Raw genomic sequence first — 14,379 nt, 5'->3', positions numbered from 1 at the left:
TCATCCAAAATCCAGTGCAAACCCAAGAGCTGCCTGTGGTTTGATGGCAGCAGCCCAACATTTTTGAAACATATTCTTGGGGGAAGGGAGCAAGTCAGAAATAATGACACAGCTTTGCCTTTTAAGAAATGCAAACGGGACTTTTAAATTACCAGCATTAAGCTGAGTAACTAGTTATTCTGTCATTGTATACGCATGTTTTATATCTTCAGATATATGAGCAATTTCTTCAAAGCTCATGGGATTACTTCATAAAAGCAGCTTGTGCCCCTCAGCATTCTCAGATGTTCGTGGTCCTATAAAAATCAATACTTGCAATGAAAGGAACTAAAAAGGTTTCTGGAGAGCAGACCCAGAGCGGTGCATGCTTGGCACCCTGTGCACAGGGAAGGGCTGTACCTGCAGGTTGCCTCTTTCACTTCAACAGGTGTAGCTCTGCTTATGAAGTCCTGTCCCAGAGATTGATTCACAGGAGTAGGAGCATGCAACAGATATACTGGGCCCACAAAAAACCACTGCGGCAAAAACTGTTTAATGTAGTAATCCATTGCACATGATCTTAATTGACTATTTAAACCTAGCGATGCCATGCAACCGCAGAATAAAGTATCTAAGGAAGCTTTGTTGTAGTTTCCATAGCAAGCAGCTTCAGTCCAGCAGGAAAAATCTTGAGCTCTGAAAGTCAAAGGGCCCACTGCTTGAAGCAAAAGTTTCCACCAGCTGAGCAACACCTGCAAAGGCCACCTCTTTGACACAAAAATAAAACATTAAAAAAGTGGCTTCCTGCCAACATCTTCATGTAGAAACTAGCTTGAAAAAGAAGGCAAAAAAGAGGAGAGAGAGGAATTAGCAAAAGTATGGAGGAATTTCCCTTTCCATCTAAAATGGTGCTGTAGTTTGGAGATACTTAAAACAGACAGAGAGAGAGAGAGAGATGAGAATCCCTCCCATCACCAGTGGGAGTTTTAAATATCTCTAGATTTAAGAAGCTCTGCTAATAAAACTGCTTTGTTCCCTAAGCCAGATATCTCCGATTCCTTTGAAGATACAGGTATAATTGTCTCGCTTTTCTCTTCTATGAATTTCCTTTTAGTTGAAATTCCAAAGAGGGTAGGATTTGGGAAGAGTTAAGATGGGAAGGTAGAACATTATCCTTTAATGAAGTTTATTTTCTTCCCTTTCCTAATTGATCCAGCGATGAATCTTCAGATTATATGACCAACGTGATAGATGGGGCCATGAGGACTGAAATTTAAATTTTAAATTGGCCCTCTGTAATCTACACTGAGTCCGTTTCAGACTACACAAAGTCTGTCCACCAGGGATGGAAACCCGCAGCTTGGCAAATGATGCTGTTCCTTGTCAGCATGGCTGAGATGGGCTGCTGGAAGTTGTAGTACATCAGCATCTAACAGCTAATATTACCTACTCACCCCCACCGTACAGTAATTCTTTGCTCATGGAAAGACTTGGGAAAAAAACAACAAAACCTAAAGAAGAAATAAAAGCAGGAACGATAGAAATTCAAGGAAAAAAATACATGACCATCAATGAAATGAGAAAAACTCATGATAAATTTGTTGGGCTAAAAAAACTAATTACTTAGGGAAAGAATCCTCTAGCATGTGCACAGTGTAAAGTCAGTCAAAGCTAGCTTACTTTTATATACAATTAGTACAGGCACAGGAACTCTTTCTTCGTTTATATCTAACTACCTGATCAACACAGCTGCAGCAGGTAACGAAAAGGAAGGGATAAATTCTAGGTGTCTGCTCAGTGGGACTGTTCAGCAGTAACTACTTCGGAGCTTGATTTCTACAAGGCTCTAAAATGGATTTGGTGTAATAAAACTCTACTGCAGAAAGACCATAAATACCCTGATTCTATGATCCAAGTTCTGCTTTCAAGAGGAATTGGCGTTTTAAGACCCAGGAGATTCCAAGCTCAGATTAATGTGATACTTCTAGCTCAGGTGCTAGCATGTTATGAAACATAATATTCCATTACACAAATTAATTTTCAGCCCAATTCTATGTATTTTAACACAGAACTATGCCCCATTAAATATACCGATTTGCAGCTCCCTTTTGATTGTCTTCTAGGTTCTGTTCATTTCACTTTCAAGATTATTTGATGAACAAGTAACTAAAGATAGCAATCTTTCACAGTGATCTACTCCTGCTATTAAATTAGTCCCACAGCATAGGGGAGCATAATTTATTTGCTAATAAGTTAGAAGCTGTGAAGGGGAGAAGCTACATACCAGTCTTTTTAGTGCAAATAGGATTTATCCTCTTAAATTACAGTAAATTCAAAATCCTCCTATTTTTTTATTTGCCGTCCCATCCATCACATTCAAAAAAGAGTGTGATGACATAATTTGTCAATACATCAATACAAAGAACATAGAAAAAGTATGAATAAGCCCCTGAGTTTGGTTTACAACAAATACTTGTGTTTTTAAAAAGAAAATGTATAAAACACAGTTTTAAAAAAAAAAGTCAGAATAACTGCAAAATACAGGGTGGTTATATCACAAACACTGGAAGATGATTTAACATAATAGGGACCAAAAAAGGGCCTTTCCCATTATCTCTAAACACACAGATCATATATCAGGAAAACAAAATAATAAATTAATACACATGTGAGAATATTCTAGGATGGGGAAGTGATCAGTCAGTGTCTTAAAAGTCCATTTATGGAACAAAGTACAGTACCTTTGTATGTGCAAAAAAATGTCAAATTTAGCCATACAAGGCAAAAGCATACATTAAACCAATGAGAACTGAACACATCGTGCTTTTTCACAAGAACAGTCGCACAAGCGGTGATGGGCAGGCTTCACTCTAGCTATGTAACAAGTCTACTTTATGAGCTGCACTGGTTCCCAGTAAGTTTCTGGGAGTGCTGCATATCACCCACAAAGCCCTACATGGCCCAGGGCCAGCTATGTGAGGGGCCGTCTCTTTCCAGTAGTATCTGCTCATCCTGTACAATCAGACAGAGCAGGATTGTTTTGGGTCCTGTCGACTATGTAATGTCATCTAGCAGGATTTGGGAAGCTGCCCTTCTCTGCTGCAGCAGCCACCTTCTGGAACAGCATCCCCGGGGAGATCTGTTTGGCCTCCACCCTACATCAAGCAAGCTCTAAAATTGTGTCTCTTTCCTCAGGCCTTGGATTAGGATTTCTGCAGGCCCCATGAGGTTGGGCATGATATGTGCGATTTTTTTTCCCCCCTTTTCATTCCCTTGGGGCAACTGTGCTTTTTTTTTACGTTATGTTGCTTTTTTCCGTTTATAATTTTGTGAAGCCACCCAGAGTTGTCTTTTGGGTCAGGCGGCCTAAAAATTGGATAAATAAATAACTGCACATGTAGTTTTCTAATTCTTTTATTAGATCTTTGTTTTGAAAAATGCAGCCATGGAGATCACAACTTGAAGGGTAAGACAAGATGGGGGTGGGAAAAAAGCTGTTCAATTCTTTCCCTTCAGGCCATTTTCTCACCAAAAAGCTCCACCAGGTACTTTTTGGGTGATGTAGAGGAAAACATTTTCCACAGCAGGGGTAAATAAAATTGGTGTGATTTGGGTAGAGGGGAAAATAGCTTCATCTTACAGAACAGAAAGAATCACTAATAAATAAATGACAAAATTTATTTATTTAAATGACAGGACTATAAGTACCTTCACTGATGATCTGGAACTGTGGTGCTAGAGAAGATGGTTAAAAACACCTTGACCCACAAGAGGTATCAATAATTCAATATTAGATGAAAGTAAACCCAGGTTGCTCATGGGGAACACGTTAGCTTCATTAGTAGTGCTAATGCTTTTTCATATCCCCCAAACTAAATCCAGCCAAAACTGAAAACTGCTTGACACAGAGCAAACTAAACTATCCCATGAAGAAAGCTAGTCTAAATGCTTTGCCATCATTTATGGAAAGAGATATTTACATTTATTTTATTTCAATCATTTCTCGGCACCTCCAGCTACAGTAATTTTATCCAGACCCATTTTAACTACCTCACAACTATTTAGTTTATTATTAAAAGCATTTTATACCCATCAAACACTTGAAAAAAGGTCAGTAATATCACAAAGAAAATAGTAATAACTGCAAATTATTAAACATACTTTAAACCAAGGCAAAACAACATTAAAATCCATCAGCAACAACCAATTGCCCATTAAATGGAGTCTGAATTGCTCTTATATTGGATGAGGGGAAAGGCTTTTTAGGAGCTTGTTGCTAGGAGAAGAAGAGTTGGATTGAGTGAATATTTTAATATCTTGAAGAGTTACCATTTAACCCAATAAAGGGTGGGAGAGGGTTAATTGGTGGCATAAAAAATAAGTTAGAGAACTAAAGAAGTTATTGGGGAACGTATGTTTTATTCAATGTTACCTTTTTGGCAACAAACATATTGTTCCTCCCCTTCACCCCATTTTATTGTTATAAATCTCTCTTCACATTCATTTGCCAAGTCCACCAAAGTCTTCCTACCACTATTTCTCAACCCAAAAACTGCACAAAAAGTATGTACTTTGAAGAGTTGCACAGGAAAAAGCATATATTAAAGAAAATGTGTAGAAACATACAGGGTACGTACAACAACAGCTTCTGGATGTTTCTTTAATAGTTTTGCTATTGTTTTTGTTTTTAAAAGAAAAAACATTTTTTTCCTTTTAAAAACTGAGAAACACTGATTCCTTACTGGTGACGCAGCACCACTTTTGTAAAACTGTCATACAATTTTAGTTTTCATTATATTGTAGACTGTCCCTCCAGGTGCCAGATGTGGTATTTTCCAGAGATTATTTGGAGCTTGTATAACTCTTCTGTGGCCATTAACAATGTTTGTTTCAGAAATTGGGATGTTAAATAATGAAGTTGTAAGGAGTCATCATGAGACATGATATCATAGCCTAAAAATTCAACCCAAACAACCAGTCTGCTCAGCTTAACTAACAGCACATTTGGCCATTCTGGCCAATGGTCAATGTGGAATTTATAAAACAGTAGGTAACTGCTGGATCTTTCTTCGGAAACATGCCATGATTTCATGCTGGACTTAGGCTTGTGCATTTAACAAAACCTCAGCTTAAAATTTCTCCTGAGCACAAGGGGCTCAACTCAACTAGAATTCTGCTGGCAGACCACACAGAAAGCAAGCTGGCTGCTAACTTCCTACAGTGCTCTTGACCTTTGAAATTACAGTTACTGCATCTTCCAAGGCTAGTGATCTGTCACAGGCACCAGAGCTGATCAAAGCAGGAAGCATACTGTAGTCAATAATCACACAGTAAGGGCAATCCTATAACCTCCCTCCACAGCCCCCCCCAATTTAAACAAAAATTCAAATAAGCCCCCACACTGCCCCTAAGAGCTTTTTGCTGAAATGTTAGAGCTAATTAGCATTTATTTTTCTCTGTCCATATCCATCAGTCACATATGGAATATTACGAAGTAATACACAGTATCAGGATATTCCAAATACTTACAATGAAAAGTCTCTCAATCCCCATAGCTAGTCTTTCTGTTTTCACCTTCCACATTAGAGGCACAGGAGAGTTCAGTAGGAACACTAGTGGTTTCTGGTGAATATGGATGGAAGAAATTGGATTCAAATGCAAGACAACCTGTAAGATACAAACAGCAAGTCAAGACACCAACACTACAACTTGATCAAATTGACCAGTGAATTAATCAATTAATAATAATTAGCATTTTTGCTTTTCGGTGTTCATTGCTTCAGGGGCTTCACACATTGCTTCAGGATAATTTGCACATAGACTTGCTCACAGATTTGTATTATTTTTCGGTTTTTAACAGAAAGAGTGAGGCCAAATCTCAGAGCAAACAGTGCTTGCAGGGGTACTTAACTGATGGATGAAATGTCAAGACTGGCACCATCTCCCCCCGCCCCCCAAGCAGTGGCAAGACTGGAGACGGAGGAACAAGCAGGTAAGGGAATGTGCATAGCAACAGGATGGAAGAGAAGGTGGTGCTACTCTCAGGGAGTAACTTGCCAAATAAAATTGCACCATGCCTCAAAAACATGGAATGTTCTGAGTTATAGGCAAAGCTGGGAATGAAAATAGGTGGTACATTTAAGAATACATTTAGCTCATGACTGAGTTAAAATCTGCACCTGAAACTTCCAATTCATAGTTTTTACTTCCTGGGCCTAGTTCTCCCCAGGGACTAGGGGTAGCAAGACCCTTCTTGTTTGAAACCACCCAACCTACCTTTATAATGAGACACTAACAATTCAGTGTTAAGCCCTTTCTCAGCAAATTAGCATTTAAATGGAGTTACAGGGGCATTCTCTTGTGTCATGCAAATGTCACATTGCATAACATGATGAAAAGGAGGGGAGGAGACCAGGCAAGGCAGCATTCTAAAAACATTCCAGACTACAGTCTGGAGCCTGGTTCCATATGTACTAGCTAATTTCCAGATAGTTCCCTTGTATTAGCAATCTTTGATCTGATAGATTCCTGCAGAATCAAGAAGGGCATGTACCTTGCGACCCTGTTCAGGACAAAAGAAGAAAATATCATTTCTGGAAGGCATGGGCTAAACAGTGTACAGAGAGGAAACCTAGAAGTACAGAAAGCTGTAAGATGAGGTTTGCTAATAAAAAACAGTGCCACAAAGAAGATGGGATGTTTTGGATCTGTGAGTGATAACATGTGGCCAAACTGTGAAGGAGACCTGTTCAAGAGTATAAAAATCTTCTGTCCTGGCCATTATCATAAAGGCTTTCCTTGTTTGTAAATGAGGAGATGTGTTTATTTTGTTTTGGAGATTTGTTTGGTCTTATCAACGTTCGGAATACAGGACATACTAACCCCTACATAGTAGCACATTTCCTTCAAGGACCTGTGTAAACAAGATTTTTTTCATTCAACTTCCCTCTTAACTTTGTTTAAAAATTAAAGACATACCAAATAAAACGGGACACAATCAGCAGATAAAGTGAAGAGCCTAAGGACACAAGACAGATTTGGGAGCACTACGTGAGGCATAACACAATGTAATGAGTCAGAATTATACCAATAAAAGGAAGATAATTAAAACTCAGGGGCACTTTTAAGTAAAACATGTGATAAAGTGTTCCTTGGACTGTACTATTTCAGAATTTGGATAGAAAAATCCCATATTTGTCTACCCCTCTTTTTTAAATAGGCTTTCACATGTAGAAAAGTTATGTGCCAAAGAAAAGAATAGAATTATTTTTCATGATTTTCTAGTTTCTATATCCAATGAATTTTTATATAAGAAACATCAGATCACACAATCCATCATCTGTATTCTGAAACTGTCTACTCCCAGAAAGATCACAATTCCGTTTTAAAAATGCATTTACCAGCACTTAATCCAAAGGAAAATACAAGTTTAATATTTTAGTTAAAATATAAACGGCCAGGCCTTTAGAAAATTATCTCATTTTTTTTCTTGACAGGACACTGATTTTATTTTGTACCTTAAATATAGCCATTATCTATATATTTCAGTGCAAACCTATACAATTAGGAATTGCTTTCAAAAATATTTTGCAGACACAGTCCATATCAAGTTGGTAAAGACAGCAACAAACTTTGTTTCCTTGGAGATGCCAGGTTCATGGAAGGCTGAACATTACCACAGCAACCAAACTACAAAAACAGACTGAGGGCTCGTGCCCCATTATTCTGGCAGAGTAATTTATATTGCAAAGAACAGACTAGGGCACAAATACTGAAAAATGATCAAAGCAAAAAAATAACAAGAAACCCTATTTAGTATAACTTTAAGACCTGAAAGTTCACACAAACACACACTCCCACACACAACGTGATTATGAAAGTAAATATCTAAGGTTTTGAAATGCTGAACCACCTTTCTAGTGTCAAGGACTCAGATTAATTCACAGCATAGTTTTTTTCAAAACAGCCATTACAAAATTGTGCTAATAAACCAGGGCAAAATATATCGAATTACAATGCCCGTATTGAGACAGCTGTTCAGAAAAGCATGGCAGAGAAAAAAATGAGTTGTAAGCCTGAGAAGTTTCTATCTTCAAATCACAAAATCCAAGCATTAGGTCTTAAAGGAGCTCTTATATAAGCCTGATTCACTGGCTAGGTAAGAACTACATCTTGCATCTCTAAAGCAGCCTGCTTAATCTGTTGCCCTCCAGATGTGTTGGACAATTCTAATCATCTCAACCCAGCATGATCACTCACAGCAACTGTAGTTCAGTACACCTGGATTATACTTTCCAAATTAGTTTGGAGGAAGCTGTTAAGATGAATGCCACATAGTTCTAAATCCAACTAACACCACATTTTTTAAAGAAAATGAAGAAAACGTACTGTGTGTGGCTGCCCGATTTGTGCAGCATACATCAATGCAACTCAAGGAAAAATCCAAAATTACAATTAAAATCAATAATATCAACCAGAAGAAAACTAAATTTGATGTACCAGTAGCATACAGTCGGAGCTCATCAAACACACACTCCACCTTAGGTTCATGTATCCTCCTGGCTTGCTTTGGTGATACACCAAGAGAAATGTTGCTCAACCTTGACAACTTTAAGGTATGTGGACTTCAACTCCCAGAATTCCCCAGCCAGCAAGTTGAAGACCACACCCTTGAAGTTGCCAAGGTTGAGAAACATTGCCCTAGATATAGGGCAAACTGAGTTCTATTAATAGACCTGTCCTGTAACACCTTATGTTGCATCGCTAGCATTTCCCACTTGAAGCTGATATTATCTCAACAGCAGTAGCAGCCAGCCGTTTTGGTTCACAGAGGCTGGATTTGGCCCCAGTTTTTCCAAATGCTGATCTCTAAAACAGGCTCCTTCACCAAAAGACTAAATATTTCCAACATTCTCATTTAGCTTTTGTTTTTATTGAACAAAGTTTAGCAACTCAGTTATTTACACAGAAGCTCCATCTATAATATGTTTTCAGGTCTTACAGCCAGAGTAGAAGAAATATGATTTAGACAAAAATCAAATGATTGAGAACCTGACACAAAGCTAAATCAACAATGAACAAAAACATGCTGTTTTAGATAATGTACCAGATCCATATAATTTTTCCTACAACAGTAGCACTTAGGCTAAGTTGCAATGATGCAAAATGTGGTGGCAATGCAGAACTGTGCACTTTGGCTGATACTTGGGCCCAGACAAATCAAGACAAGCAGGTATACGCAGATTATAATTTGATTTGAGCATCTTGTGAAATACAAAATATACAAAGACTTGGTATATGCGTACCAGCATTATCAGCTCCCTGCATTGTCAAACAGCAAAACATGTGATAGTGAACAGGTCAACCAGGATCTAATTGAAAACAAAAAAATTGGCCTTGCCTCTTAACCCAGGAGTCCCATAAAACTTACAGGAAAATAGTTAGAATGAAGATTTAACTCTCAATTGCTGGGAAAAATCCAGCCAGGAGAGTTCTCCATCTGAGCCATTCTGAGAAGCATGGGGGAAAAAAAAGACTGAAAAATGGGAGAGGAGAAAGACCAAGAATATCTTTCAAATAGCCACATTCAATCTGGGGACCACTAAAGCCAATTTTTGCACGACTCTACAATAGTTTTAAACATATGTCATGTCCTGCATTCATCTCTATACAATGTGTCATAAATAATTTTTGTTCTATTATTTACTTCTAGATGCTGATGATTTATTAATAATACAGTACATAATTCTTAAAATTGGTTCTGGGATCAAGTTACTGATTCTTGTACGTTTTGAGGTCTAAACAAGTTCAGTATGAAATCTCTCAGGGTTACAGTATGTCATAGAATTATCTTTGGTCTGTCCTCTAAATTCCATTCCTCGCTTATTATTTCTTTAGACATCCAACCCTCTCCCCCACCCCAGCAAAATGAAACTATCTTAGGAACATAATTTACCTCTCTCCCCATAATCCCAGCACACCCAAACCCCACCAGCCTAGTCAGAGAACTGAAAAGTGAGCTGCTAACCATACTGTGTCTTGAAGGGGGATAGCAGTATAGAAAGGAATACACTGTACAACAATAAATGTATTCCTCCATATGGGAAAGGAATAATATGCACACCTAATTTTTAACAGATGTTTACTAAGGAAGAAATCCACATTTGACAAGTGTTTGTTGATCAGATAAACTGCAGAATAACAAATTGAAAATGTACAGTAAGAGAATGGATAAACAGGTGCCATATTCAGGCTCTTAAACATTTTAACTACGGAAAAGTGGGAGAGCCCCCACACCACTTCTGTCCTAGTAAATTACTGGCAGGAGAGGATTGATGAGACATTCTCATGGTGTTTGGTTAAAAGTGATAGACTGTTCATAGGATCAGGAACATGGAAGATCAAGGATGGATATTTGGGGCAGATTGACACACAAGTTGCCTTTAAGGTTACATTTTATAATTTGAGCATGACTTTTGTTATACCACACAGGAAAAAAAGAAAGAACAACATCTTTAATGTGAAGATTGAAAGGCTATGCTAAGGAAGAAGTCAAGTTCCAGAAAAATCAGTGTCAAAGGGCTGTACTTATTCCTTCATCAATCACTCATTTTTTCCTCTTTCCTTCATCCCATCTAACTCCACTGGGGAATGTATTTTGGGGCCTTTCAAGATGCAGGCCCTGGTTCTGTGTCCAGTAGTCCAAGCTATCATGGTACCACTGGATGCAGCCCAGATCAGTTCTGAAAGACAGCAGTTACAGTGTAAGTATTTGGGATTGTTGAACACTTGCTGATGCCACAGTGCCTCCACTGGGTCCACTAGATCTTCCTGTCCTTGATTCCCTTAAGGTATTGTCTTCTGAACTTGCACTTCTCTCTCTGCAGTTGTATTTCCCACAATGCCCCAGGCAACACTACCTTGAAGGCACTAAGAGAACTTAAATGTGTGGTTGATGGAAATGAGACAGCACCATTTACAAATGTACAGAAGTTCCACATGGAGGGAAGTCAAATATTTAATAATGGAATTACTGTTTGCTTTTAGCACTTTATATATAGAACTAGTTTATATATAGTCTGCATATTCCCCAAATCTCAAAATACAATATGTACTTTTTCTGGTGGACTAGTTACAGGATAGCTTAAGAATCAAACCAAAACTGTTCATCGCATTTCAAAGTTAAGTCTTTTTCTGTTATTGTTGTTATTCTCCTTATAAGCAACAACATATCAGAACCAAAATAGTCTGAAAAACAAGCGTCACCAATTCAAATCTACCCTTATTAATTAAAATTAGTCTCTGTTAAATCAATTAAACTTTGGGTTGATTTATTTGGTGATTAAACATGTTGAATCATATCTCTGGCTGGTGATTTCAAACTTTCCATCTTCAAGCTAGTGTTTCATCAGTGTTCTGTTGTTGACAAACCCATGAAATCTACTATGGAAACCAAATGCATTTTAAGTATACAGCAGATTCTTGGACATACTTTGAGCACATTAGGAGCACCAGCTGCACACTGCAAAGAAAGAGGCTGGAAATCACTATTAAGCTCTAATCAAAGCATGAATATCAGAGGCCATGGCCAACATATCACCAAGCTGTATTTATAAATTACAGTAAATTCCATCCTTATAGTCTGTTCTGATTTTAAAATCCCATGAAATTGAAATATAGACTCTATGCATAAAGAAACTCAAATTTTGTATGTATTTTGTATGTTTAATACAAGTCTGTGTATTAAACTGTGATTTAGAAATGGTTTCCAGTTTGAATTAAATTCTGTTGGATTTACTTTTAAAATATGAAGTCATTCAAAGTATCAAAGTACACTCCTACAACTTGGTTAATCGTTCTTCCAACAAGGGGATCAACGGACTTTTCCAGGAAAAGGTATATAATATCCTTGCAGCACTTCGCTTGTACAAAGTTAATTCAATATACTTTTAGGAAATACATGTTTAATAAAATTTAATTTTAAAAAATCAGAAGTTGAAATAGGAATTCAACTTTTAAGATTTGTTTAATTTCGGTATGAATCATTTTCCAGAATTGTTGAGCTTTACCAAATTGCCACCAAATAGGAAAGAATGACCCAATCTGCTCATTACATTGCCAGCAATCTTTAGAGAATGAATTGTCCATTTTGCAATCAGGACTGGAGTAATATATCAATCTTATACAATAATCTCTAAGTATACTATTTGGAATTAATTTAATGTTCTTCCATTGAAATTCCCATTGTTGCATATCTATTACTAAATCCAAATTTAGCATCCATTTAACCATACAATCTTTGACTTCCTTGGTTTCTAAGTCATGCTACACTAGCAATTTATAAATAATGCCCAGCAGATGTTCCAAGTTATATGTTACAAGGTTTTTACTTTCAGTCACATCTCTAAGTATTCCCCTTTGTTTCTAAAATTCTTTTTGTACTATGCTACTTATTTGAACATACTGAAACCAATCAGATGAAGTAGACCATGCTGAAGTAAGGACAGTAAACACAAAAGATTATATCTTCATCTTATATCAAATCTTGCTATCTAAATGAATTATTGTCTCTCCACTGAGCACATTTCTTAGCAACACAATCTTGTATATAAGGCAAGACCACCTTCAAACTCTTCTGTCTCATCAATGTATTCTTGGTGAATTTCAAATGACCCTCCATTTTAAAGATCAATATTTGGGGAAAGAGGTACATTTCAGGTAAAATACAGTACAGCCACTCCAGAGTTAGCGACTACCTTGGTTAGCAACCATTCACAAATATGACAGTAATAAAAACTAATTTTCTGACCAATGCGGACATTTACAACCAAGTTTCATGTGCCTGACAACAAAATCCTTCAGTGTGACACTGATTAAGATCTGGTCAGTTTCAGGCAGCAGCAACAGCAAGGGAGGGTTCTACTCAACTAATTAAGGTCACAGAACTAAGCTTGTTAACTTGCAGTTAGCACTTTTTAAGGATGTGCTGTGGAGAAAAGCAGCTCAGGAAGAGATAGCTTGTTTAAGCAATCTCTCTGCCCTGAGAGGGGGCAAAAAAACAGGTCAGGCACAGGTCAGTGTATGAGAGAACTTTATCTGAATTAGATGGCAGCAACCAGTGATCTTCTGCAGTGCATCTCTCTCTCTCTGTCATATGTTCCCTTAATTATCATTTCCCTTAACAACCAAGTGGTCAGATCAGAATGCAGTCGCTAAACAAGGAGAGGGTGTAGTTCAATTGGTAACGTTGGGCCATTAACTATTTCTCTGCCAAAACTAATTCATAAGGATGTTGTAAGACTAAAACAAGGTGAGAGAACAGTGTGCATGCAGAGAAAGGGTAGTATCTAAAGGTATTAATGAAATAATTCTCATTAAAGAAGTCTCACTGTGGAGGAGTACAGAGCTAACCTTGAAGAGGGAATGCCAGAATGGTTAAGCAAACATCCACATAGCTCTGGGAAAGAAGACAGTGTGGAATTCAAGATAACTCTGCTGTGATTCTCTTTGGCATAAGAGAGGGCAGAAGGAAACTCTGTCAGGCTTTCAAGGTTCTGTTATTATATCCTAAACAGTCTCTCTCAACCTTGGCAACTTTAAGATGTCTGGATTTCAACTCCCAGAATTCCCCAGCCAACAATCAGTAATCTTCCAGCTAACGCAGGCCCTTCATCCCCAGGGGGAAAAAAAATTAAAGGCTATTGTTCTAAACAGAGTATATCCTTCTCAGTTACCTCATCCTGAGTTAGCTGTAAAGCAAGATTTCTTTCTTCAAGCATGTTTAAAGAGTACTAAAGAGTTTTACTACTCTTTAGAAGCAAAACAGCCAAGGAACTGACATAAATGTAGGTGTGCTACTGATGCTACTTGCAAATGTTGCTATAAAACATTGCCTGTATCTTTATCCATGTCTGCTATGAAAAGTTTTCCATTTGCACTGAATTTTAACAAATAATTGCACAACATATTTCTCTTATGCTGGATGTATTAATTTGATCTGGTATAACAACACTCAGAAAAAAATAGTTTTGTTTAAAAAACCACATAAATCCTGGACCAATCTATTGTAAGACCTGTATATTGTAAGATGGCACACAACTGACATATTTGGCATAATTGAGTCAACTTCCAGGTTTCTTTGCTTCTGAGGATTTGTATTTGTAATTGCATCGGCAAGATAGGATTGAGAAAACAGAGGGCAGACTGAGATTTCAGTGCTTATAGGGAGAAGCCAGAAGTGGGGAGGGAGGCAGAGAACCCCCATGGCATGAACAATGGTGTAGTTAGATAACTTTGACTCCAGAATTGATTTTACCAGCATGCACATATGTGTGAACACGCTTTGATAATTATATATGTATGGCAGTATGTCTGTGTATACTGTATAACACACACATACTA

General features: G+C 37.6%; 1 protein-coding gene across 2 annotated transcripts in view; it reads right to left on the bottom strand.

Annotated features, from left to right (window-relative positions):
• TGFBR3 (transforming growth factor beta receptor 3) overlaps window positions 1–14,379 on the bottom strand; it is a 150,790-nt gene that overhangs the window by 52,666 nt on the left and 83,745 nt on the right. For both annotated transcript variants that reach the window (XM_007428108.4, XM_015888053.3), the window contains exon 4: window positions 5,509–5,646. In XM_007428108.4, coding sequence (XP_007428170.1) covers window positions 5,509–5,646 — 138 coding nt within the window. The remainder of the gene's footprint in view (window positions 1–5,508; window positions 5,647–14,379) is intronic.

The sequence above is a fragment of the Python bivittatus genome, unplaced genomic scaffold (assembly GCF_059951505.1).
Source record: "Python bivittatus isolate LINGU-HERP-01145 unplaced genomic scaffold, Pbiv_v1 ctg000700_np1212, whole genome shotgun sequence".
In the NCBI taxonomy this organism is placed as follows: Eukaryota; Metazoa; Chordata; class Lepidosauria; order Squamata; family Pythonidae; genus Python; species Python bivittatus.
The sequence above is the reverse complement of the archived record's forward strand: the minus strand, read 5'-3'. Positions and strand labels throughout refer to the sequence as shown.